This window comes from Echinops telfairi, unplaced genomic scaffold (genome assembly GCF_000313985.2).
Source record: "Echinops telfairi isolate 266 unplaced genomic scaffold, ASM31398v2 ScPeMD7_18;HRSCAF=68, whole genome shotgun sequence".
NCBI lineage: Eukaryota > Metazoa > Chordata > Mammalia > Afrosoricida > Tenrecidae > Echinops > Echinops telfairi.
Genome location: NW_022103915.1, coordinates 24,899,723 through 24,927,455, shown reverse-complemented (window position 1 = coordinate 24,927,455; position 27,733 = coordinate 24,899,723). Strand labels below are relative to the sequence as shown.

At 40.8% G+C, this 27,733-nt stretch overlaps 1 protein-coding gene across 1 annotated transcript; it reads right to left on the bottom strand.

The window, feature by feature from the left end:
* Window positions 1–587: 587 nt before the first annotated feature.
* DIO2 (iodothyronine deiodinase 2) lies at window positions 588–11,879 on the bottom strand. The gene is made up of 2 exons (XM_004698747.3): window positions 11,643–11,879; window positions 588–2,202 (listed from the first exon to the last, which is right to left on the bottom strand). Exons 1-2 carry the CDS (start codon window positions 11,862–11,864, stop codon window positions 1,627–1,629), a joined length of 798 nt encoding a protein of 265 aa, XP_004698804.2. The 5' UTR covers window positions 11,865–11,879; the 3' UTR covers window positions 588–1,626.
* Window positions 11,880–27,733: the final 15,854 nt, after the last annotated feature.

Genomic DNA, 27,733 nt, shown 5'->3' with positions numbered 1-27,733 from the left:
TATATATATATATATATATATATATATATATAATCAGCCACCCTAGACACCTTAGATGTCTAGATGCCAGTTAACAGGCCTTAGGGAAACCCAAGTCCAAATTCAAATATTAGTGGAATTCTATGGCACCAAATTCCACACCATAGAGGGAGCTATTACATCGAAGCCCTCCAAATTACCGATGCCAATTATCCCAAACTAACGTATTCTTTCCGTTTTTGCAATGGAAAAATCCTTGCTTGTTTGTACCTGCCATTCAATATAGCTAATTTTCTTCTGGAAAAATAGGGCAGTAGCTGACTAGCCATGGTACTCATCCCTCATAGTAGCTGATATATATATATACCTGTGTATATATACACATTCCAGTTCAACGTTCAGTGAAAGCATTGCTATAGAGACTAAGACCAGGAATGAGTGAGGCCGCTTCATCGTTTCAGGAATGGAGTGGAATAGAGGCCCACCACTGGGCCCACGGGATTTACCTTTGAGAGGTATCATGGGATGTAATAACCAAACCAGATACATAATTCAAAACTTAGTTCCATAAATAGAAATGGGAAAGGTGTGGGGTTTTTTTTTTTCCCTTTAAATCCTCATTCTCTCTCAGTCTAAGAGTATACACCTGTATAAGCCGAGTTTTTGAGCACATTTTGAATGCAGTTTTTGTGGTAAAATTAGGTGCCTTGGCTGATATTCAGGCCAGCTTCTACTCGAGCATATAGGGCATAACAAACACAGTTCCAGATTTGTATTCTTCATGCGATTTTTAGTTGAACTTCTTATTCTGGGTGTGGGTATGTTTGTGTATTTCTGGGGCTAACACATTAGGCCCACTCTTAACAGTCTCCAGGTGAAACCCTCTGAGGCATTCTAATCTCTGCAGCCTCTTTCTTGCTTTGTAAATCTAACCCTTCCTCCAACTGCCTAGCAAGTAACCCACAGTTCTTAGACGATCATTCGAAACCTCGGGCTTGAAGGATCCTTGTAGGTTTCTGTAACTAAACTGGTTAATTCTAGACATGTAGGCTGGCATAGGGAATTGGCATACTGGAAACTGGAGCAGCAGAAAATACACCAACACGTTAAATAAACACCGAGGTCCTGGCCACACGGCCCGAGCTCAAGGACTCATTATAAGTAACTATTTGAGATTTCCCAGTCGGGCTCCATCCTTGCCGAATAAAGCTGGGGTAATATCCATCTTCCTAGCCTAGGCAGCAACGTTCCTAACATAGGAGTTATTCAGTTTGTCGGGGTTTTTTTTCCCCTTCCGGCTTCTCATCCCAAAGCCTTCATCAGCTGGATCACTAGTTTCTCAAGGCAGAACGAACACATGCTCAACCACGGTTTCTTTCTCTCCATCTTGGGCTCTTGTCACGGAAGGCTGCTCACTAGGAAGAGAGGGATGGGGCTGCTGTGAGAGAAGGGCTGAGACCTTAGATGACTGGTGCTCAAACGTGGACTTTCCAGGCGTTCCGGAATGCAATGGGCCTTCGGCTGGAGGGCATCCAACTGAATTCACGTCTTCGTTTTTTTTTTGTTTTACATATGTTTTCTTTGTGGTTGTTGTTTTTAAATAATAAGCTCTATGACAATTATACCTTTGACCAGCTACTCTGGAGTTCATCTCTTACTGAAATTCTTCTCTAGCCAACACCGGACTTCTTGGAGATTATAGCAGAAGGGGCCCTTTCCTCCCAGGTAAGCGATCTTCTGGCTCTGCACAATGCACACGCGTTCAAAGGCCACCCCATAGGCGACGTTGGCGTTATTGTCCATGCGGTCAGCAACCACAAGGCACTGGGGCGGCAAGGAGAACCGCTCCAGGAGCCTGTGGGCTGCTGCACACCGATCTTCCTGGTTCCGGTGCTTCTTCACCTCAAACGACGAAGAGGAGTCCCCAGGCACCGCCCAACCGTCTGAAGGATGAGCCTCGTCAATGTAGACCAAGAGGAAGTCAGCCACCGAGGAGAACTCTTCCACCAGTTGGCTGAAGGCTGGCAGCTGACTTGTAAAAGGAGGTCAAGTGGCTGAGCCAAAGTTGACCACCAGCGGGCGCTCGGCACGGGCAAAGTCAAGAAGGTGGCACTGGGCTCCATCAGCTGTCTTCTCCTGGGCACCGGGTCCTCGATTGCCCCCTCCTTCAAAATTGGAGACATGTACCACGCCGGAATTAGGAGCATCTTCGCCTAATTTCACCTGACGGTTAAACAGGCAAACAAAAAACAGAGAGAAAGAGAGAATGGCACATTAAACAGATTGCCTCATCAACTCCCTCCAAATAAATGCAACTGGCACTATCAAATGTGGTATTTCCTTCTGAGCATGTGGTAAACAGATATTGATTTGAGTAAAGAGGCAGCCTGACAGCTAATGTAAAGAATGTTCCAAAAGAGAATAAAAGTATTTTCCATTCTGTCCAGCCACGGAAGGTAATTATTTTCATCACTGAAGGCACTGCAGTTAATGTTTTTCATAATTAAGTTGAGGCTGGTATTCTTTACTATCTTGACCTTGCTGTCAATGCTTAGCACACATTATATAATACATGATTAATTGACTTCATTTTAAAAGTTAAAAGTGAATGGTCCACATTAAGACACATTATCGCTCGAGACAGAGTGGCTCTTTTACGAATTCCACTTCTGAATTCAAAAGTACTTAGGCCAAACCATCTTTTTCTTACATGATCCTAACCCATTTCAGCTCAACCAGTAGACGATGATATGCTCTATTCCTGACAAGCGATAGAAAGCCTGGGGTCTTCCATTTATCAGAAGGCCTATTCCCAATGAACCTCCTCATAGCTTCAGTTTTCCTACCTGTAAAATGACATTAATAATGTCTATGCCTATCTTCTTCATATAGTGAAGAAGTCCTGGAGGGCTAACAGGCTACAAGTTGGGCTGCTAACCACAAGGTCAGCAGTTCAAAACCACCAGCCATGCCACAGGACAAAGATAAGGCTGTCAACTCCCCCAAATAGTTACAGTTTCAGAAACCCACAGGGGCAGTTCTACTCTGTCCTCTATGGTCCAGATGAGTCAAAATCAACTCAATGGCAGGGAAAGAGTAAGTGACTGAATCCTCAGACTGTCCCTGGGAGATAACATCAGGATAATATCCCTGTATGCCAAAAACCACTGTATGGGTATACATTTTCAATATGACATGCCACTCACTATGGGAAAGATAAGTTCTCCTGGGAAATTCCATGTTTCAGAATATTTTCCTGAGAGATATAAGCTCCCCTCAATATAGTGTTCTTCCTGGAGCATTCTTCTGCTACGGTTTACTATGGCAGTTATTATGATTAAAATTAGCCATTTTCATAAATATATACATGAATAGATACAAGGGGGCTTCAAAAAGTTCATGTTAAAATTCCTCTAATCCTTTCATTCCATTTTCCATGACTTTGATAGCCCCCTTGTTCATGTCTATGCCTGGTTACTCCAGAATCCTACTTTCAAGGGTCTGTGTTCACATGCAAACAGGTATATTGTAGGGTCTATTTGTGATGATGTGCTCTCAAGCCCATTTCCATCCAGGGCCACCCAGTGTGTGCAGAGTGGAGCCACTCTAGAGAGTTTTCAACATGTGACCTTTCAGACAAAGACCATCAGACCCTTTTCCTGAAGTGCCTCCGGGGAGGTTCAAGTCACCCATCTTTCCGCTGGGACTCAAGTGCTGACCCACTTGGGCTACCCTGAAACTCCACATAGCTTATTAGCAACTTCTGATTTCCCAACTAAAAGCTCCTCTGAATCCTAAAATACTCCAGCCAAAGAGGTATAGAAGAAGATGGTTCTGTGTGCCCCCATTGCCCATGGTTTAAATAGTTGACTGTAAATTGGAGAAAAGTTTGTGGGCATTTGGATCTGTAAATTGATAATAAAAAGCAGGCAACATAAAAGAGCCAATTACTTCAGTTTGAGTGAACACATTTGGATCTCTTTCTAGAATGGTTTATCAAAACCAGTAACAGGAACAACTTACAGCAGTACAATTGATTTTTATACAACATGTTTAATATTACAGAACACTACCAACAGGATCAACTTATTTCCTCATGTAAATGCACCCATATATAACACTGCTGTTAATTGAAGTCAATTAGAAGTGAATTGCTAAAGACTCTACAATCCAAACTGATAAAATACACTCAAGGGTTTTTAATCAGAAGCTTCTATCTCACATTAATCCATAACTCATTTTAACTAGTGAGAAAGAATTAAAGTCTGTTCTCGCTTCAGAAAAATCCTAGCAGGGCTAGTTAGAAGCAGGGCTATGAAGCAGTTCATTCTGGTTCAACCGCCTACAGAGAATTGGTATTTCCACTCCAAATATACTCAATCGGAGCTTACAGTTTAAAAAGATGCTCAGGTGACCCTTCCATAACCCGGATGGATACACAGAAAATATCTGGAGTTCTTTTAAAAACTATACTGTATGAGTCAATGTACCTGGGGTGGAAAGGAAATTCTCAGTAGGGGTCAAACCAGAATGGACCAGTTTAGAACCCTGGCTGAAAATAATGCTTATTGGCTTTCTTTTCAACATTAAAAATGTGTTGTTCTTGGAAAAATCAGCTCTTGGTATGATTTAAATTAGAGCACTTGACTTTCAGTCACCACTGGGGTGGGGGGTAGTTTATTCCACTACTATTAATTTTTCTTGGTTAGTTTGCTAATAAGAGCAGAGAAATCTAATACACTAATTTTAAGTGGATATTTTAATATGAGCTTCATTCATATCCAAGGGGTTGAAATAGTTAAACATTTTAAGAGAGCACTTCAAAATGCTCTAAGCCTTTTAATCTATGGGTTCTTTTTGAAGTTCCTTATAAATTTAGGTTGTTGATACCATTATCATCTTCTCTTTAAATACCCACTTTTAAAATAGCAATAATGATGTGAGGAAAGCCATTTTTTTAAAGCACTGCTGTGCTGTGTTTGCCGGGATATTGTGATAAGTTCTGAAGGCTGGTGACAGATGATTATGAATTAATTTACTCCTGCAGCCAATTCTTATTAAGTAAGTAGCCCATCTAGGGAGAAAACTATGTCTGGGTTGTAGAAATAAAGGATTGTAGCCCAGGTAGAACAGTGGTTATTCATTGGGCTACTAATCTCAGGTCAGTAGTTCGAAATCACCAGCCACTCCACAGGAGAAAGAGGAGACTTTCTACTCCCACCAACACTTGAAGTCTCAAGGACTGACAGGAGGGCAGCTCGATCCCTTCTTAGAGGGGTGCACTGAGGCGGCATCGGCTCGATGGAGTGAGTCTGAGCAGGTCAATATACTCATCTGCTTTGGGGAGTGATTTTTGAGACCTGTGAGTGATCATGTTTAACAGGCCATGACCTCTGAACTCTAATATTAGCAGATCAGTTGATCCTTGTACTATTCCTGATTCACCGGCCTGAATAATCTAATACATGGCTCAGTCACAGTTGACTCTCTGATTACCTGCAGTTACTTTTCTTGGAAAGGTAAAGCGTATTACACTTTCTCTAGGGACAGGGCACGGTTTAGCAACAGAATTCTTTCCAAAATACAAACAGACTGGTTTGTCATAGAAAATTTAAGGTAAGTACCTCATTATCATTCTAAGTTTAAAACTTAGAAGTGAAAAAATGCAAATGTATGGGGGTCGTTCACATTTTGTTGAAAAATCTTTAAAAAAACCTTTAATGAATCATTGAACAAATAGTAGTTGTTATCATTTTAAGTAGGAGTCAGCAAAGTGCTTTACACTGAACACTAACCTTTACTTGCTATAAATATAGTCATTTTTTTAGTGCATGGGGACAGATAATTTAGAAACACGAGTCCTAGCATCCTCCTGGGAATTCCTACCATAATCAACATCCATCATTCTCTCTGATTCTGACGATCTCTGGAGGTCAGTGCATAAAAACAAATGTGGCCAATTCTCTTTTTTTTCTTGAGCAGCCCAGGGATTTGACTGCAGACTGGAATGCCATAAATGAATATCCTTATTCATGAGACAATGCATCTATATCCTAATAATAAAATGGAGAGGGAATACACACACACACAATCATAAGCCTATGTGTGAGTAGACCAGGTATCTGCTTCTTCAAGCACCATCTGTTAAAATATAAAATTTAAACTTATTGCTGCTGCATTGGTTCCAAGTCATCATGACCCTAAAAGACTGAATAGAACTGCTCCCTCGAGTTTCCAAGGCGCTGAATCCTGGCAAAAACAGGCCGCCACAGGTTTCTCCGATACAGTGGCCGGTGGGTTGGAAGAAATGACCTTTCGGTCAGCAGCCTGTCACTTCATTGCTGCACCAACAGGGCTCTACACACACACACACACACACACACACACACACACACACACACACAATTTGTTCATCTCTGATAGAAGACAATTTAGTAGCAATCAATCAACAAAATATTTTAGTAATCAATAGACAATTTAGCAGTAATCAATAAACAAATTAAGAATGGTGGCTTTCTTTAAACTAAAAATCTAAAGCCAATCCTTTCAAAGGGTATTAGTGTGCATGTTCCATCTTCTCATTTGATCACCATGAACATCCAATTTCTCCTTTGACCAGAGTTTCAAAGGGAGGATTTCTTGGTTGGCTCTGAAATGCACCCTGCAGAGATGGAATAGGAGACTCATCATTGTCTTCAATGATGGAAGATTCCTTGCTGTCCCCAGGAGCAAAGCATTCCTTGACAAAGAGCCAAAATGATGAAGAAAATAAAGTTGGTCCCATAATAACATTTAGGCTGCAGGAAAGAGGCTCAACAAAAACAAGGTATCCCCTGGTACTCCCGAACTTTGTTTTAATTTCCCACAGTGGCACAGAAAGTCTCCTGGCCACAAGTTACCTATCATCTTAATTTCTCCTTCTTAGAGGGGTTGTGTTTGGGTTTTGTCCTTAATGAGACATATTTGCCAAAGAGGCATTCAAAAGGCATTTTTTACTCTTGTGGAAGAGTAATTAGGTCGGTACCTCTTTCCCTGCCAGCACTTGCTGCTCTAAAGAGAACCCTGCCCGGTATTTAATGCCCAAACACAAGCAGCATCATTTCCACTAAAATTCAAGCATCATTGGCCTTGAAGTTCCAATGTTCCCAAAGGTTCCTTTTATTTTACAAGGATCAGAAAGGACACACATAAAATGTGATATCGTCATCATGGACTTTTATCGTTCTCATCTGCACACTCTTACAGTTGGCCTTTCTTGTGTTTTTGTAATAGCATCAGCACAACACCAGCAAAGGACAATGATAAATTAAAGGCTCACATTTTCACAGCAGGGGCCATCAGTAGGACAAGCTCAAGTGTTGCTCTAGCTATAGTTGTGAATATGAGCATGAGCATAAATATATTGCAAGTATATACATTTGACTGCCTGGCGGATGGACTCCTTGTACTGACGGCGTCCAGTGAATGAGACTAAAGGATAGTACTGCCTGAGCATGTGGATCGTGGAATGCAGGGCAAAGGAGGAAAAAGAACGAGTTGTTCATCAAGTAGGAGCAGAAAATAGAATAGAGACTTCTGACTTTGTTTTCTTTTCCTCAGCCTGAGAAAGGCTTTTAGACACCATAATATCACCTCATCTCACGATAGATAGAAAGTAAAGTAATGATAAAGGAATTGGAGCTAAGTGTGCAGCAGAAGAAGTTTTATACGTATTCCTGTCTATCTAAAGCCAAGAAATGGCCTAATTAGTTACCAGGAATCTTCAAATTCTTTGACATTCTGACCAGCCATACAAACATGGCTAGGTCATTGGTAAGCAATTTACAGTGAGATGAGCCAAGTAAATCTGAGTGGAATGGCTAGGGACCAACCAACCGAGGCTTTGGTCTGTGCTCAATTCCCTTTCAGTTGCTGTTGTTCAGATCTGCGCCTTGAAAATCTAGCTGCAAGCCCCATCATTTCCCAGTGTTTCACCCACGTATTGGACAGGCTCTGGCTGTGGCCTTCTCTGTGTACTCTTGGGACTGCTTCTCTCTGAAAAGGGCCGTTTTCTATTGTAGAAAGTAGCGTCTGGAGGCTTGAGGTGACTGAAGAGGAGGAGGGGAATGTTAAAGAGACCCTTTCAAAACCAAAATTACATGTTTAAACGAATATGTGTTCTGTGCCACCGCAATATTCTGTGTGCAGAAACTAAACTACTTGTCAGCATCTATCCTGTGCTCTACACTTCATCTAGGCAGGAGCCAGGCTCCCAGACAGGGCAGTTTGCATACTGGTTGCATACTAAGAGTCACTGGGCACCAGCATAAGGAGGCAGTGTTTCAGAAGCATGATCTTGACTAAGGAAACTTAAATCACAAATATCTGTTATTCACCTCTCAATCATTCACAAGTTTCTTCAGACCTTCTTTCAATCAAAATTATGTGTGGGATTTCTTCTAACTGAACCCAAATTCTCCTTCAAAGCTTCTCTATACAGTTAATTTCCAATCCCGTTTAGCATTCTAACAAATGCACCTTTGTTTCAGCTTACTCGTTTAAAAAAAAGTCTTTGTTACTTCTTATGAGAGATAATTCTTTGATTCTACTTTCTCTGAATCTCTGTCTAAGTGACCCGACAGTCGATGACAAGGAGCGTTTTAAATGGCTTGCTTTACTGTATCACATGTACACACACCCCACATCCTTGGCCAACTTTGCTTCGAGGGTGCCAGCGCTAGAATAATGCAAGTCAGGATTATGAAATACTGTGATGTAATTTCAAAAGGAATCTCTTCCAATGTATCTCTAGCAATGGCAACGCCCAGAGACAGTGCCACAGATGACAAGAACTATCAGGAAATAGTTCAACCTGTTTCAGAGGGTGTGAGTGAGCCTCGCATGGCACCACAAGCTACCACCACCCTTGACATACTTGGAGATAGAGGGAAACCAAAAATCAGTGCAAGCTATATCTACCCTGTGTCCATCTCTTGCACACCCAGGGCGGTCTTGTCTCTGAATACATGAGTCCTTGATGCATCTTCTCGTGGGGGCTATCCAGGGGTCCTCAAACTTTTTAAAACAGGGGGCTAGTTCAATGTCCCTCAGACCCGTTGGAGGGCCGGACTATAGTCTTTAAAAAAAAACCTATGAAAAAACTCCTATGTACACTGCACATATATTATTTTGAAGTAAAAAAACAAATGGGGTAAAAACACCTGGCGGGCCGGATCAATGTCCCGCCGGCTATAGTTTGAGGACCCCTGAAACCATTAAGAGCAAGCATAATGACATCATCAACGGAATATACAAACCATAGTCAAAAGGCGAGAACAAATCACTCATCCTTCCCAATTCCAGGAAGATGAACAATAAAATATTGCAACACAATGAAACACGGTACGTTTATTAACAGAAATACATAACAATGTTTACTACGGAGGTTTCTTGCTGGGTTTTCTTTTCTTGCTTCACTGAACTGCTGAGGAGAGGGCAACAAGCCCATCTAACTTTGGTGGGAACATTACTGTCCTGACTGCTTGCGGGACAGATGACATGTATGTAGACATGTACGTCAAACTTTCCCGGGAAACGATTTTTCCTCATAAGCCAGAGTCATTGTCTTATGACACTGTCTTAGGACAATTTTTCACAAAAAGAAACCAACACCCAAGCACATAAAATGCCCATTAAGGCAGAGAAGTCTCCCCATCAGTCATATGCCCGACATACTGATGTATGCCTTGTCATCGTTGGGCTTTGACTCCGATGGATCCCAGTGGCACTGCTCGTCAGGGTTTTCTAGAACATCACCTTTATGGGAACAGATAGCAGACCTTCAAGTCCTCTCCCCTAGAGTCCCTGGATCGGTTACAACTAGGAATGTTTGATTAGCAGCTGGAGGCTTAACCATTTCACCACCAGAACACTTGTGTGCACACATACCTATCTGCCCTCTAAATCCCCACCCGGAACACAAGACAGACAGTTGTCCCATGGAATGTATACACTTGTGGCATGAAAGTGGTGCTCTCAATATCTCCCACTACCGTCCCCAGACGGGCATGCGTTTTCTGTTAGAAAGGTGAGCATTGGTTAATCTTCTTATTAACCAATATGTACTTACGAATAAGAGCTTGTGTTATTCACATGTCTTTGGGATCCCAACTACAAATGCCCTGAAGCTCACTCTCAAGAATAGGAACATGTATTGTAGGAAAACTTTCCAATTCAAAGTCGATCTTTTCTTCTTAGACACTTCATTGATTTTCAGTAGAACAACACTACCCTGAATTTTTCTTATGTCTAAAAGTTACTTCTTTTTCTTTCTTGGTGCATTTTGCTTGATTTTTCTAATATTTCTTTATAGAGGATGCTCTGTATCTCACCTCTTTTGAGTTTCCCTGAAATCAGCCAGTGAAAGCCCTATTAGAGTACAATGCTCTCTCCATGAGTCTCCATGAGGTAGAAGTGACTTCCTCTAACAGTGGTGGTGGTGGCCATGCCTGCCTACACTACCCTTCTTCATTGAACATCTCTCCCACCTTCCTCTGGCCTCCTTTCCCTGGCACCCGGAGCAAAGCCCCGAACACTGTGAGGTTAAACCCAGATGATCGGCTTTGCTCGCAGCATTTGCTAAGTAAGTTAGTCCCTCCAGTCCAGGAAACTTCAGGAGTCAGACAGCAGTCGGGAAGGAGGCCAACAGATAACCTGTGCCCGCAAGGTGCTCTCGGCCCCTTAAGATCTAGGGTGAAGATGTTCCCCCGATATCTCCACACAATGGAAAGGCTGCAGCTTCAGCCCTGTTCACCTAGAAACAAAGATCAGCAACCTCCAGCTTTGAGGGAACAGCTACTGGGAACTCTTATCTCTGCAGGTACACGAATCTCCTGCCCCAGTTCTCAAGCACTCGTAGAACGACCACCCTTGAGAGTGTAAGGCACCATCGACCCTTCTGTTCTTTCCATAACAGCTGATTTTTCTTTTGAGCAACAACAGCTTCTTTGGCTTCTCTTCTGAAGTCTGAGTTTCTGACAGCCAGCTCCCTGGTCTCTACTCACTGAATGCCAGTTAGCCGGGTAACCGGGTTCAAATCCACATCAGCACTTGGTTCACATTAACTCTTATCTCTACCAGAAACGAAGCAACTGTGATGCCAAATACACAGGTTATAACCACATTCTTAACTCCCTGGAAGTTTGGAGTCCAGCTTTCTGGGCAGTGTCTGTCTCCTGGAAAGAACAGCCTTTTCCCAGGCGCCTTGGCTCACACCCCGCCAACCCTCAAAATTCCCCTGGATGACAACAGTGGAATCAATACAGTGGCTCTATCCCCCTAGCCATACATTTCCTGGCATCCCCCCAAGTGATTCCAGTAGCACAAATATCCTCTTACTACCCGAATTACAGACAGACATGCATGACCGTCATTACCGAGATCTTGCTCTCTCTCTCTTCCTCTCTCTCTCTCTCATAATGGTTTAATCTGTCATCCCAGACCTAACCCACATGGCAGGTGTTGGAAGGACACACCGCTGGCTCCCTCTGCAGCAGAGCCAGCAGGCTCCCAGATGAAGGTCCCCAGTTCTCACCCCAGTGTTCCTGGTGGCCTCCAGTTCCCACTGTTCCCCACTGGACCTTGGTGGCCTGGGAACCAGGCGTCAGCCGAACAGCCCAGCTCACCTGTTTGTAGGCATCAAGGAGGAAACTCTTCCAGACGCAGCGCAGTCCCTCTGAGGTCAGCATGCGCCGCCACTCTCCGCGAGTGGACTTGGAGCGGCTCAACAGCAGCATCACGTGCTTGAGCAGAAGGACTGAGTCATAGAGCGCCAGGAAGAGGCAGTTGGAGAAAAAAACTGGCAGAATCTGCAGCGTGATCAGCAAGTCTACGCTCAGGATGCCCATCTTCTCTGCCTCCTGAATCAGTTCCCTTGTGCGTGCTGGCTCCCCTTCACCCTCTTATTTAAAAGGGGGGTGGCAATCGAGGGGGTGGGGGGAGGTAAGGGGGGGTGATGGGGGTGGAGAAGGAGAAAAACTAAATTAAAAGGAAACCCGAGTTGTCTCTTCTTTCAAAGAAGCAGCAATGGCAAGACCATGCTCAGTCTCTCTGGCCCAGTAGTTGGAGTGTACCCATCAATTCATTCAATTCGGAGCGGCTGCCTTTTTTTTTTTGCTTCGGGACTTTAGATGTTTTGTTTTTTTAGAAGAAAAAACAAAACAAAACACACACACACGCAACAACCGGCGTGCCTGTCCCTAATCCAGTTATCCCTCCCTGAGTCCGTTCAAGACAAATAGTTCTACTTTCAGTTCCAAGCACCTATGAGAGAGACGGTGGCAAAGATGGCAAATTTTTCTTTAGCTTTTCATTGCCTCTATGTTCTTTAAATGTAGCTTGTTTCTGAAATTTCCAGTTTACAAAATGTACTTTAAGGGCTTTTTTTTCTTTTTCTTTTTTTCTTTCTTGACTCCGTTTCACACACACTTTCTGTCTCCGCCCAGCCTGTCTCACCCTCTCACTGCCCCAGGAACGGCTGGCTCTTCCTTCCTCCCTCCCTCTGGCTTTCCCGTCCTGCTATCTGTCTGTGGTGCAGACTGCCTCTCTGCAGCCAGTGAGGCTCCCTGAAGCCTTTTATACCTTCCCTGGCTAATTGCTGCAACAGAGAAACGAAAGCCTAATCTTGGTAAAGATCTTGACGTCATTGAGAACGAGGGCTTTACTTTGGCCAGGACTGCGGTGAATAGAAAAGCAAAACTCAACAACTTTTTTTTTTTAAGAACGGGGAGGGCGGGGGTGTAGAGACAGTGGAATTTTGCTTTGTGATTTAAAGAGAAAGAGAGAGAAGAAAATAATAATAATAATACCTTTGACAGCTCTTAGGAAATGCTCCCAAACTTTGAGAAATGTACTTGAATATAATGTGAAGATTAAGTTCCTCCCCCCTCTTCTGATGATTATTGTTGTTCACTTAGGAGGAGTGTGGAAAAGAACAGATCCCTTTGCTGTGTATAGGGGGATGTGTGCATACTGACCTGCAGTGTTTATACCTTTAGACTGAGACTCTCCCTTCATTCGATTGGTGACCTCGGTTCTTTAAATATTTTTGAGTCATGATCTTATTTAAGAAAAGGCAGAGGGGGGTGGGAGGAAAACTTTTAAATGACTTGAGCACCATTCTAGCATTTCTGGAAAGCTTCTTGCAGTAACTTAATACAAGTTCTCTTCCTTTTTACTGAAGCTTCCAGTGCAAAAAGGGGAAAAAATCCTCCAGACATAGCAGTACCTAGGTGACTAGAAACCTTCTTTTAGCTCTATTTTGAGTCTATGCAGACATTCCATTGAAATTCAGTAAGATACCAATAGACTGAGAAATAAATTCTTTGTAGGAGAGGTTTGTGAATGCTGTACCTCCCCTACTTCTGTTAGCAAAATCATTTAGAGCTCTAATCCTTTAGGGAATCCTCATTTTTACATGACCCCAGAAATTAATTAAATTTCTAGATGCTTAGATAACACTTTGAGTTGGTTCAATTTGACCCTCACTCCATGGTCTCCCTCTCCCATCAGTGTCCGGGACAAGGAGCCAGACAGACAAAGTTTTGACCGAATGCCATTACCCCACTGCATCCTAGCTTTCCACCCTCACGTAGCAGACCACCTCGAGGAATTAAGTTTTCTTGGAAGAAGGAGTGACAAGTACAGATACTGGGTTGGGAGTATAAAATTTTAATTGAAAATTAATTAACTGATTTTTCTGTGTATACAAAGCTCTCATTGAATTGAGCATGAGCTAAGCTGTGGATGCAAACCTGTGGTCAGTACATTGCTGTACTTTGTCCCTGTGGTTAAAAGCCCCAAGGTTACAGACATAATTTAAAAGCATAGAGCAGGGTCATTAATTGGCGGGCCCAGGAGCCAAATTCTGCATGCTAATGAATTTTGCTTGGCTGGCATGGTCCTTTTTGGCTTTTCTTCCTTTTTTAATTTTTTTAATTTAATAATTGAAAGTAAAGATCTTTAAGTTCCCTGAAGCCAGGGGTTCTTGTCCCCTTTGGTCTCTGTTCTCTGCCCAGCACTGAGAACAATATCTCATACATGGTAAGCTAAGTGAGGAGGTACTGAATGAATGAATCGGTGGGACAGAGAGAGAGAGCCTCTACATTGCTGCACGCTAGGGGGCACCATTCCTATACAATATGTGACAGGGCTGCCCTGAAATTCTACAACTCCACAGGTCTGGGTATGACTCTCATGGACATAACCCCCACCGCTGGATACCAACTGAGATATTTCAACAAATCTGTGAAACCTTGAGAGGATTTACTTGTCTTGGGCAAGAAATCTGCAAGAAAGCTACCTGGCCAACTGTCTGGCAGCGTTTCATAGAAGTGATTCCAAAAGTTCAAGGGAAAAAATGAAATTAAAAGAAAAGGTATTTTTCCCATGGACATTTTGAAGCCCCTTTGTGTATGCCTATTCCATTGAAATGGGACCCAAGGGCTATGGAAACTATAGGACAATAATATAATTTCACATGCAAGTAAAACTCTGCTGAAGATAATTTTATACATGGCTGATGCAATATATCTACAGGGAGCTGACAGAAATGCAAGTCACATCCAGAAGAGGAAACAGATTGATGGAGACCATTGCTGATGTCAGATGGATCTTGGTTGAAAGCGTAGGACAGCAGATGACACAGCTTGCTTGTTGAAAGTGAAGTGGACCTAAATGCCTCTGAATTTAAAACAAATCATTTCATTGGGGGCTCTTACATCTCTTATCACAATCCACTCAAACAGCCATTGTGTCAAACACCTATGAAATTTGACCGAGACTACAACCTTCAGTATAGACTACACTTTAACATAAAGAAAGCAACACTTCTCACAACTAGACTAATATGAGTCATCATGACCATCAGAGAAAAGACTGAGGTAGTTATTTTACTTGGATCAACAATCATTGAAAGTTTTATATAATCAACACTCATAAAAGCAGCAGTAAGAATGAAAGAACATACTAGAATCAACTGACAAATTGCCTTGGGTAAGTCTGCTGCAAAAGACTCATGTAGTATATTAACAAACAGAGATGTCTGCTTGAGAAATCGGGTGCACCTGATCCAAGCCATTGGACTTTCACTGTCCTGAATGCATGGGGAAGTTCAACAATGAGGAAAGACGACTGACAATAAACTAATGTCTTTGAATATTGAATATACCATGGATTGCCAGAAGAAAAAATAAATTCAGCATTGAAGAAGTACTGCGAGGATGCTCCTTAGAATCAAGGCTGGCAAGACTTCATTTCACATACTTTGGGCATGTTATTAAGAGGGACCAGTCCCGAATGAAGGACTGCCATGAAGCTTGGTAAAATAGAGGGTTGGAGAAAAAACAAAGAGAAAGATCCTAATGAAATGGCTTGACACCAATGGCTGTAATAATGGGTCAAACATGGCAGGGATCGTGAGGCCCGCATAGGACTAGACAGCGTGTCAGTCATGCTGTTGTTTGTAGCGTGGCTGAGTTGAACCTGAATCAATGGCACCGAGCACGAATAATACATTTTCTTCAAAGACTTTAGAACTAAGAAAAACTCATATAAAGCATATGAAAATGATTTTTTCCTACAATTAGAATATATGGTTGGACAAAGGACATTGCTAATGTATACATAATATTCATGTACTCCATTTTCTCCATATCACTAATGTCCTTATGGGATGCATCAATGTTCTTATGGGGGGGAAAAAGTGAAAGAGGCAATAATATATTTTAAATGCCAATGGAGAAGCTATAGTGCTAGACGAAGGCCCTGTCAACAATGACAACAAATTTCTAATTCTGAAAATCACGCCCCTTTTCAGATACTGATTCTGCCCTGTTTGTCAAGTCAGGGATTTTCAGAGGGAGAGAGACCTCTGCAGCTGTAGGCGCATTCTCCCTCAGACCTGTCAGGCAGGAGGTATACTTGTCACACAGTAGAAATGGGCCAGTAGAAGATGAATCCATTTACTCGGAAAGGCAGACTTCAAATCATATCCCATTGTCGGTCAGAATTGTGACTCCATTGCAGCCGTACCACGAACTCCTTTCCTGGCTTCTTTTCCCCCTCAGAATCCAGATGAGAACAGATAGGACACCTGGTATTGTTCTTCCAAAAACTCTAGCATCCTTTCTAAATGGTTCAATTAAGAAAACATTCTTTGAGCTGATAATTAGACCATTTGTCCATTCTAGAAATAGTGTTTCTCCAAAGCCATATCTGTGTGTGTGTATCTTGTTCACAGGTGCTTATTATTATGAATATTTAGCACTCTGAATATTTACGTCCATTAAATAAAGACAACCTTGAGTATGATTAGTCCCATCACACAGACAAAAGAAAGTGGATCCCCAAGGTTACAGAATCAGAGCTGGTGCTGGGATATTTTCCCCAACTCTGAACTTCACCTCTTTCCTTCATGACTGTCTTAGTGGTCCTGGTGAACTCTACAGGAAACAAAACCCTCACAAAAAGCACTTTTCCTTTCTCTTACCTTCTAAATTTCATAGGTTTTCTGGGACTTCGCTTCTTTGTATCATTGGAGCTCATGTTCCTAGATCATTTGAAGAGCTTAGATTCTTGGTCATGAAGGTATTTTTGTAATCAACATTGCAATGAGTTAAATGTAAACCAATGTGTGGACCATGGCTTGAGTTTTCCATATAAAATGATGCACGCAGGGCTTAATTCCTATGAAAGGCAGCCTAGGTCAAATGCATGGAGAATAAAAGAAAAGTCCAGAAGCCTTATGAATTGTTTCAATTTTATTTCTCTTCTCATAATAAAAGAACAAGTCCTAACATTGCCTTCTGCTTGGGAAAACCATGGTTGTAGGAATGGCAAGACTTCCTTTAGTCTACTTTTTTAATTCTTAATTGAAATTAAGAAAATGGAGTTCAATCAACCGAAAGCAGATAAACCAGAAATTTCAAGGATGACAGCCATCACTACGACCTCCTTGCCCTATTGTGAATGAGCAAAAGAGCTTCTAGAGAATTCTGTGGGATAAACACACATGCTGCAGGCTTTCTGACAGTCTTAGTGTCATCGAATTGTATTCCTTCCAGTGCATGTATGTTAAATGAACAATAAAAATGAGGGTTTCATTTTCCTTCATTAAAAGGTGTTCAAACAAATACAATTTTTCAATCCAGAAATGGCGGGTCAGGCTGAGTGTCCCGACTGGGGGTTGAAGAAGGTGATTGCTCTCCGGATCTCCAGAAACAATTCACCTCTCATCAGAGGAAGGAATCCCAAAGACGCATGGCCCCCCTCCCCTGGTTACACCTGCTTGTCTCTGTGCATGGCTAGTGCTGAAGGGTTTGGAGCACAGCCGCTGAATACCTCAAAATTCCCTGTTTGTCCATCCATTCTGCAAACATAGCCTGTTCCTTGCCTTGTGCTCCAAAGAGAAGCTCCACGGATGAAAGAAACCTAGAGTTCATTTCAACATACCTTAAGCAAAGCAACCAAGGGCTGGGGCCGAGGACGCTGGCTCTGTGGGATGTCTGAGCATTCTGTCTCAACACTGGTTCTGCATGTCCCTTAATGGCCCTGAAGGAGAATGTTTTGCCCTTAGCAGCTGCCACTGCGCTCTCTCTCTCTCTCTCTCTCCTCTCTCTTCAGGCCACCCCAGGGAAAATGGAGGAAGGAAAGAAAAAGGGAAATGATCTAAGGAGGGGGAAGCAAACATAAATGAAGGCGAGAAGAAAGAGGAAGGGAGAGAAGAGACGAGGAGTCAATGAACTGCCTGCAGAGGCTGCCAGCCTGAGAGCCAAGTAATGCCAACTGTGGTGGTCCTTGTTGTGAGGAAGACAGCTGGCCAGCAACTGGATGGAAGCCATCACCTCATTCCACGCAGGCCACACAGCAGCTGTGAGGAGACAACAGCCTTCATTTGCTACTGACCTGGTCTAGAGTGAAATGATGGCCCAGCCCTGCCCCCAGCTACCCTAACCTCACCAGGAACCTGAGGCTCTCTGACTGTTACTTTGTTTTGAGAATAGTTTATTAACCTTTTAGAGCTACTATGGGGCGGGCAGGGAAGGGTAGATAGATGAAGTTAAGTGATAAAGTTCTATGTGGTGGGACCTTTTCCCCCAGAGGATATAAATGACTCTTTTTTGAAAATTTGAGCCAATCTGTTCACTCCTCTTAAATCCTTAACCCAATGGAAAAGACCAAAGTCAAGGGAGACAGTTGCTGCTGCTGGTTGAAAGTCATCTTTGAGACAGCTTTTTTGAATCCCAAAGCTCCTACGAAACCACTGGATGATTCTAACATTTTAAAATAAAACACTTTTACGGAAGCTCCAAAAAAATCACTTATACCTCACTTCACACATATGATGAGTACACGAACACAGCCCATGACAAAATACATTAGGATGCAAGCTGGTTCCTGTCAGACCAGAGGTAATGCTGTAATTTGTTCCTACTGAGCATAAAGGACGCCACACCCCCTCTCTTAGGAATCAGTACACATCAATGCATAGAGGAAATAAACTGGATACTCTATTTCAACCTTAGTGAAGCAAACAGAATTAACTGTACTATACAAAATGAAGGTTTGATATGGGGATAAAATACTGGCAATGAGGTGATTATACAATGAAGTATGTTGCCAAGGGAAGCGATGAAAATGTTACCAGTGGACTTAATCTCAAGGCAGGGTTGCGGAGAGGACAATTAATAAGGTAAACTCTTAAAACCTTTCTCAAATCCCTGGTGCTATTAAACATAATGGTTTAGAATAAGTTAACGTATACCACATGCATAAAACCACCCAATAAGAAAAACTGACAGAACCCCATATTCATAAATCATTGCTCTGTTTTCATTTCAATTTGGAGGACTAATTTTGTTTTGTCAGATTAAGTGAATCCTTATGTTTCTCTAAGAGGTGCTTGGTGGGGAAGGATTAGCAGGTCTTCCTGGGAAGAAATACAAGGCATGAAATTCAAATCTCTGTTTAAATCCAGCCTCATTTATTAAATGGACACTAAAGGTCTTTTATCAAGGCACAACCACTTAGCTAAATGATTATTTTCAAAATAGATATGTAAACTAATTCCTGACTAGGCATATACTTTGCTTTCTCTGGAGAATTTTGTATCATGTTAGAAAACCTCTAAATCTACCTTCCCCAAATAAGACCAACGCACTCGATGCCTTTTGCATCAGGAATGAGCTAAGTAAAACACAGATCCTAAAACTTCAGACTCCTCAGGGAAAAGATCTCGGTTGCTTCCCAATCCAGGTTAAATAATGCCAATTTACTTAGCAATTTGGCATTGACTTCCTGTCAAGTGATGTCTCCTTGGAGCAGAATCTTAAGACACAGTTTCTGTTTCTGGAGCCATACAGCAGGCCTGTGTGATCAGAAGCAAATCAGGGTCTTGATTTTCCTATCTTTAAAATGGACATAAAAAGAAGAAAAAAACTCTTCCGATGTTTTCTATCCCATGTTAATTGGGAATGTAGTTAGATTTAGAAAAAAATGGAGCCAGGTTCAAAAAGTACTCAAAATTAAAAAGCCGTTTGAATGGATAGGTTTATTCAAATTGCATCGGTCAATGAATTACCCTGATCACACCTGCTTTGGAAAAGTTTTTAAAGACCAGATCTGAGCCAACCAATTCCACCCACCTTGATTGAAATGATCCTTAGTAAGAAAGACCCAGGAAGGATGGTCTGTAATTGGAGGTATTAGGAATGGAGAGTGAGTTGTGCTGTTCTTCTTAGTGCTGTTGAAACCATTCTGACACACAGGGTCCCTACCTGATACGGAACTACATATTGCCCAGTCCCGCACCATCCTCTCAATCTTTCCTATGTTTGAATAACATGTTGCGGCTTCTGTGCCCATCCAACTCAGCAAAGGTCATGCTCTCTTTTGCTGACCCTCTGTTTGACCCAGCAGGATGTCTTTCTTCAAAGTCTGGTCTCTCCTAACAACATATCCCAAATCCCTAAGATTAAAGTCTTGCCCAATCTTGCTTCTAAGGAGCATTCTAGTCATACTTCCTACAAGACAGATTTGTTCTTGCTTCTGGCAGTTCATTAGCCATTCTCCCTCGACACCATCATTCAAAGGCATCAATCTTTCTCGGGTCTCTCTTCGTCATGCTTTGCAGTGTTTCTGTGAGGCTTGCTGAAAAACACCTGGCTTGTGAGAACTACACCTAAAGCCTCAAAAGGTTATCTTTGCTTTGGAACACTTGACAGAGGTCTTTTGCAGCTGATTTGCCCCATGTAATATCATTTGATTTCTTGTTTGCTGCTTCCATGGGCATTGATGGCGGTTCCGGGTAAAAGGAAATCCTTGACAATTTCAATATGTTCTCTGTATATCAGATTGTTGCTTATTGGGTCAATTAAGAGGATTCTTGCTTTTTTTATTTTCAGTTGTAATTCATCCTGAAGGGATTTCATCTTTCCGCCGAGCAAATAATCCATAAACCGGACTGTTAAAAAAAAGACCAAGACACCAGGATCTAGCACAGAAAGACTAGCAACCTGTGAAGGGCAGATGACAAAACCTTGCCCGCTGAAACGGAAAAGACTCCTTAGCCAATGCCCCAGGTCCTACTCACATTTCAAACTTTTGTCATCTGCCTATCACAGATGGTTAAGTAATATTCCTAATTAGTCTTGCTTGGGTTTATGGATTGCTCAACATAAAGATTGAATAAATATAGTGAAAGGATTCCACCCTTACACCTTTCCTGGTTTTAAACCCCATAGTTATCACCTTACTTTCCATTGCTCTTGTTATAGGGACAGGTTTAACATGAACAGAATGAAGTATTCTTCAATTCCCATTCTTCAAGATGTTATCCACGATGTATTATAACCCACACAGATGACTATCTTTACCTAGTCCATAAAACACTGATAAATTCTGGTATTCTCTGGACTCAGCTAAGATCTATCTGACATCAGTGATGATATCCCTCATCCAAACCTCCTTCTTAATCTGATTTAAGGTTTTGGCAAATTTTCCTACATAAAAAGATAATACTCACCCACTCTCCCTCTACCCTCCCTGTTTCGCCACTCACACCACTGGTCCTGTAGGGCTCATCCGCCCTGGATTCCCTGTATAGAGGGAACTGATTACAAGGAACTATATGTGACCTCCTCCCTGGGGGATGGACAACAGAAAAGTGGGTGAAGGGAGATGTCGGACAGGGCAAGATATGACAAAATAACAATTTATAAACTATCAAGGGCTCATGAGGGAGGGGGGAGCGGGGAGGGAGGGGAAAAATGAGGACCTAATGCCGGGGGTTTAAGTGGAGAGAAAATGTTTTGAGAATGATGTACAAATGCGCTTTACACAATTGATGTGTGTATGGATTGTGATAACAGTTGTATGAGCCCCTAATCAAATGTTTTTTAAAAAAAAGATAATACTCAATCTAAATCTCTACCCATACATAACTCCAAATCTGATTCAAAGTCTTCTGAAGACATATGCTTCTGGACTAGATTATTCAGATCATTCAATCATCTTAGAAAAAAAGAAGAAGAGCTGCTCAAGTATCCCTTGACCCAGGACAATAATTGTTCTCCTAAATTTCCCGGACCAGAACGAAGCAGAAAATCGTTCAGTAGTATGTAAGGGAAACCAATGGCATTGTAAACGATACTGTTTGTCTCACTGAAACTTCAACAAAATCTACAGCATGGCAATATTTGTGCTTTTGTTTTACACTCTTTTTAAGAGATTGTTTTATTCATACTAACCTGGAACCTCATAACTATGGATCCTAAAAGATCTACCAAAGACTATTTGTGTTCTCAGATGAGAGAAAAACTCTTCTTTTTAGTTAATGCAGTGGAGGAAGTTGGGGAAGCCAAGTGGTAAAGTAAAAAGATGGAAGGCAGGACTGGATATAAAAGAATGACCGACAGGAAGATATTGGGGGGGGCAGTGCCTCTTATATCAGGTTTCACTGTTTTCTTCATAATAGACGTTAAATGCTAGAAAAGTGGAGGGACGCGAAAGATGCAGAAGACCAACAACCTATAATGGGCAGATGGCAAAACCTTGAAAATTAAGAGTCAGAAGATACTTTGAGCCCAAAGGATATGGGATTTGTTCAGAAAGAGACAGGAAGAGGCCAAAAGATAATTTATTACAGTGTAAAATTGACTAAAAGGCATGCAAAATAAAAACATTGTAAGTTATCGATTTATTTAGGCATTCATTCCCTTGGAACACACATTTCTTAAAAACTACAAAGAAACAGACATAGAGCTGGATATTGAAAATGGTCCCTCATCTCAAAAACAAACAAACAAACAAACAAAACAGGTGTCCAGTAAGGGGAGACAGATTATGTAAAAGTAAAGAAGGCAACACAAAGTTGTCTCTCTGACAACGTGTCAGACAACATGTCAGACATGACAACTTACATACCACAAGTATGTAAGTCACATCTCTCCATTCTTACTTCTAAGGAATGTGGGGCTCTACTTCTCCCCAGATTGGCATACAACAAACAGACCTGCAGCATACAAAGCACAGAGAGAGGACTAGACAATTCAACACGTGATAAGGGTCAAGAAAGTGCACAGGATCAAGTAAATAATGTATTATAAATCAAATTCAGAAATGTGTTATTTGATAATGGAACACATTTAAAATGAAGGTTTGCTATGCATCTATGTTAGTAGTGTTTTATCATAACTCTGTGTTAAAAGAGCTTGTTAAAAGAGCTGATACCAAAGGCTCAAGTGGAAAGAAAATGTCTTGAAAATGATGGTGGCAACAAATGTACAAATGTGCTGGGCACAATGGATGGATGGATGGATTGTGATAAGAGTTGTACGAGCCCCCAATAAAGTGATTTAAACTTGTATAATTTTTTTTTACTTTGAAGTATAAGTTACTTATGAATGGACAATCTTCCTTGGATAAACATAAAGTTGCTACAGATAAACAAAATGAAAGTTTATTTAAAGTTATTGACATATTCTGTCAGAAAGAACAAGAAGAACCCTGGTACATCTTCCTCACCCTTTCTTTTTAAATTTTAAACAGTACTCTATTTATTGATTTCTAACCTGGTTATTGTGATTGTGTGAAGGTTTAGAGAACAAAATGGTTTAACAAGTTAGACATAGCATATCATATGACACAGTAATCTCACTACTACTGTAGGTATGTACCCTAGAGACACACACATGACATGGACAGCGATATGCACACTCATGACCATAGCAGCACAACTCACAATAGAAAAAAGGTGGAAACAACCTAAGTGCTGTCACAAGATAAACAGATACACCAGCCATGCTACGTACACACAATGGAATATTACACAAGGTTAAAGAACAATAATGCATCTGCAAAACACCTCATAGCCCAGGTGAACATGGAGGTCGTCCTCATGCTGAGTGAAATTAGTCAATCACAATAGGACAAATATTACAGGAGGCCACTATTATAAAACGTCAAGAAAAGGTTTACTCACAGAAAGAAACCAAGCATTTGAATGCTGCAGCTACGTGGCACTGGAAAGCCATGACAGCAATAGCAGCACCCGTAGATCCATTACTTGTTTCGTGGTTCTCCAGGTACCTCACCCCAAACATGTAATTTCTAGATAAATAGCTAAAAATATTGTAGACATCTGTGTGTTTATATTGCCAAGGGCAAAAAACAAACAAACAGTGGGGAGGGGACCTGTAGGAACTTTGAACTCAGAGCCAGTTTTATCCAAATTCCCATTCTTTCAGCTCCCTGCAATCTTACCTCAGTGTTTCCTGATGGTCATTACCTTTATCCTCTCATTACAAAATCACTCTGACAGGATGTAGCACAGGAGAGTAAGAGACCTCAGGTTATTTGTTTCTTGGAAATTATATGTTCCCACTCAACAAAGGTGTAGAAATCCAGATTTTGTGGAACCAGGAAACAGCTATGCAATACAGAGACTGTGGTCCATGAATATTTTTGTTTTCTCATTGAGAGTGAGTTCCTTCTGAGAAATGGTATTACCCTGGCTTATTAGAAATGTTTCATTATGAAAAAAAAATCAAACAAATGAAAAGTAGAAAGAAGGGTTTAAGAAATTGCCATCATCCACCTACACAAGTAGGAATTCACGGTCAATAATTCATCTTTATCATCCCTACTTACTTTTTCACTTCCCACATAATTTTAAAGGAAATTTAAAGCAAGATTTATTTTTATTTTCCCAGATCATTTATACTATTCTGCCCACCAAAAATCATCATATAAATTAGCTAGCTACTTGATTTCTTCTTTTATATCTACCTTTTGGCTCTCTTTATGACCCTTATCTGTCAAATAGCTAAGAAATAAATGAAAACTAAAATTAATCCTCATCATTTATGAGCGAGAATTCAATCTTGCATCTGAGTACCTTTGTGCTACACTAATAAGTGTGTGTGTGTGTGTGTGTTTGAAAGCATAGAAAATAAAACGGTAACATTTTTCATAAATTACTGAACCATAGTCATTTCCTTTTATGCATTCATTTTTAATGGTACACAGTACACATGATGACTCAGAGGGAGATTGCTTTCTAAGTTATGAGATAGTCCCAGTTTACTCATTTGCATTATCTCAAGATGCAGTGGACTATGAGGTATTGCATGTAATTGCCAACTAGGTCAGAAGAACCCTACCTTCCGGCAGAACAAAGGGAAATGGTAAGAATTCATGGCTGTGGCCAATGGCAGTTTTGTATTTTTTTTTAATATTAACTTACCTAGAGATTTAACTGATATAAAAAAATCATGCAATTTACTGCCCCCCCTAAATTACATACCAGATGAATATAAACCTCAACGTGTCCGTGAAATTCATAATAATAGGTCTGTGTGTATTATTCCCCCAAGTCACTCCCCTTCGTTGAATCATCAAATATTCCCCACAGGTAATAATCTCTTTTATGAGAGATCTGGCATCTTGTCAAACTACTTACCATTCCAGAGCACCCCCCAGGCCAAAAAGTGATGAATGGATATTTTGGAGAGTTTTGTAGAAAATGGTATTACCTTTCCTTATATTGCTGATCACTAAGGAGGGGGGTGGGGGTGGTGAGAGAGAAGAAATGTGTGTGTCTATTTGATTCTCTGCATTTTCCTCAACAGAAGGTGTAAAATTTCACCCAATACTATACCAGGACAGTGTGCTTGCATATGCATGTACATTAAATTTTGTTGGTGTGCTTTGCTATATTGAAAAACATATTCCAATAATAAATCTCAATAAATGAAAATGACTTTCTTTCCTACAGTATATAAAAATGGCAAGGCAAGCTGCTCCCCGTGTTGAGACACCAAGGAGCTCAACATTGAGTGATATCCAACTTTATGAGACACATAAAAATGGAATAAAAATGGGTGAGATAAACATTTAAAGAGATAAACATTGTCAAACAGAAATGATTGCAAAGTTTGCAACAATCTGCATTTTTCATAGTTTTCTATTTACCTAGCTTTCCCCGGGGTGCATTTCTTTTGCTCATTTCCTGCTCTAATAATGTATGTTCCCATAATCACTGACATTGAAGTACAAGACGTGAAAAAGGTCTTAGTTTATATTTACTGGAATAAAATAAATAACTTTAAAAAGTAAAAAATTCCCTTATATAGGTGAATGCTTCCTCTAACTACTTTCATTCAATAACTGAAAATTGAGCTTCCTAGTTACAAGGATATTACTTTACTTTGTGCCACCTGAAAACAGCACATTCAACCTTTTTGACCTACAAACACAGCAATTCCATGTGGTCCAACCCAATAGCCTTTCAAATGGAGCAAGGTCTCCAGATTGTCATTGCATTTGGTTAGGTCTTGGTGAGATAAGCAGAGAAAAATAGAAGTATCATTTTCTGTTAGTCTATCCAGCAGGCTATTATTTGACATTTTATTTTTAATCATACTAATCATGAAGGAAAAACCTAAATCCTATATATATTTAGTCTGACTTGTCAATGACTGTGTTACTGGTGTAATATAATTGCCTAAGAGAAATCATATCTCCTATCAACGAATAAGAACTTTCTTGAAAGGGTCACATTGAAGATGGGTGGTAGAACTAGAATGTCCATATTTGTAAAACCCTCGAATGTTAATATTTACAAAACACTGTTTTGTAAACTTGCATTTTTCTCATTAAAGTATTAGAGATGCTTATACTATATTAATGATAAGATAGATATAAATGGGGACAATTTAAAGTTTAAAGGGTATATCAATATTAAATGTCTAGTGTTATGTAAGGATAGTACTCATTTCAGCAGGATTTCAGTTACAACCTATAATTTTACTTATAAAAGTATGAACAGGTAAGTCAAACATTTTTAGAGTATAGTGTAATATCTTTTCTGTGAGAATAGTATATTTCTGTGACTAGTAAGGCTATTATTATTATTAACAGGAACTTTTATAGGACTTGGTTTCTTTTTTTATTTCTCAATTTTGGAGGCTGCCTTAATCTGTCTCTCTTGTAGACAAACTTAAATAAACCCCACAAAACAGATTAAATCAATTTTTAAACTTCAAGTTACTACTTTACTCCTGTGACCCGCCTTCATTACATTTTCCAAACACAAATACAGTAATTGAAAAAAATGAAGATCATATGACAGGGCCCCAAGCAAGTATCAAATTCCCTCCCCACATAATCACTCTCATATAATAACGATACCAACCGGAGCAGCACCAACAATAATGATAGCTGAAACTAACTTGGAATTGCTATTTTATTAGTCCTTCTTCTAAATGCTTTAATGGTATTAGCTCATGTAATCTTCAGACTAACTCTATAGCATAAGTGTAAATGTAAATAAGAAACCAAGATTCAGGGGACGGGCAAGCAAATTGCCAAATCACAATCACTGCATCACAGGATCCTAATGTTGGAGGTATACCAATGACCCATTTGTTTACCTGTGTGGTAGGCTGAGAAAAATAGCCTGCCGACTGATAGCAGTTTCTAATTCCTGGAATCTACACATGATTCTTTATTTAGCAAAACCTATTGTGTATGTAATTCAATTAAGGATTTTGAGATTAGTGGAGTTTTCCAGGATTTTCTGGGAGGGCATTAACACCCAATCAGATGTTTCTTTGTAAGTGGGAGGCAAAGAGAGTTTTGAGACAGACATACAGGTACACATCAGAGAAGACAATGTGAAGACTGAGAGTTGTTTAGCTTGAAGATGAGTGATGTGGTCACCGCCCAGGAATGCCGTCTGTCACCAGAACCAGGAAGATGCAACGAAGAATTCACTCCTAGAGCGTTTGGATGGAAGATGGCCATATAAACCAAAATAATATATTTTTTAAGTCACTGTCATCAAATAGACTCTGACTCATAGCAACCCTGTAAGGCAAGGTTGAACTGCCCTCTCAGTTTCTGAGCCTGAGTAGAAAACCTCATCCTTCTCCAGGGGAACAGCTGGGAGCTTTGAGCTGCTGATGTTCAGTTAGCAGCCCAAATGTAAACAGCGCACCTTCAGGGCTCCTAGCTGGCCCTTTAGACACTGTGAATTTGGCTCAGCAAGACTGATTTTTGGTTTTCTGGCTTCCAGCATTGTGAGGGAATAAATTGCTGTTGGTTTAAATGCTCCGATTGTGGTAATTTGTTAAAACAGCCAGAAGAAACTAATTACACTGGTAACAAACAAATGTCCAAATTATCATACATAAGTTAAATAATCCTGTTCTGTCGCAAG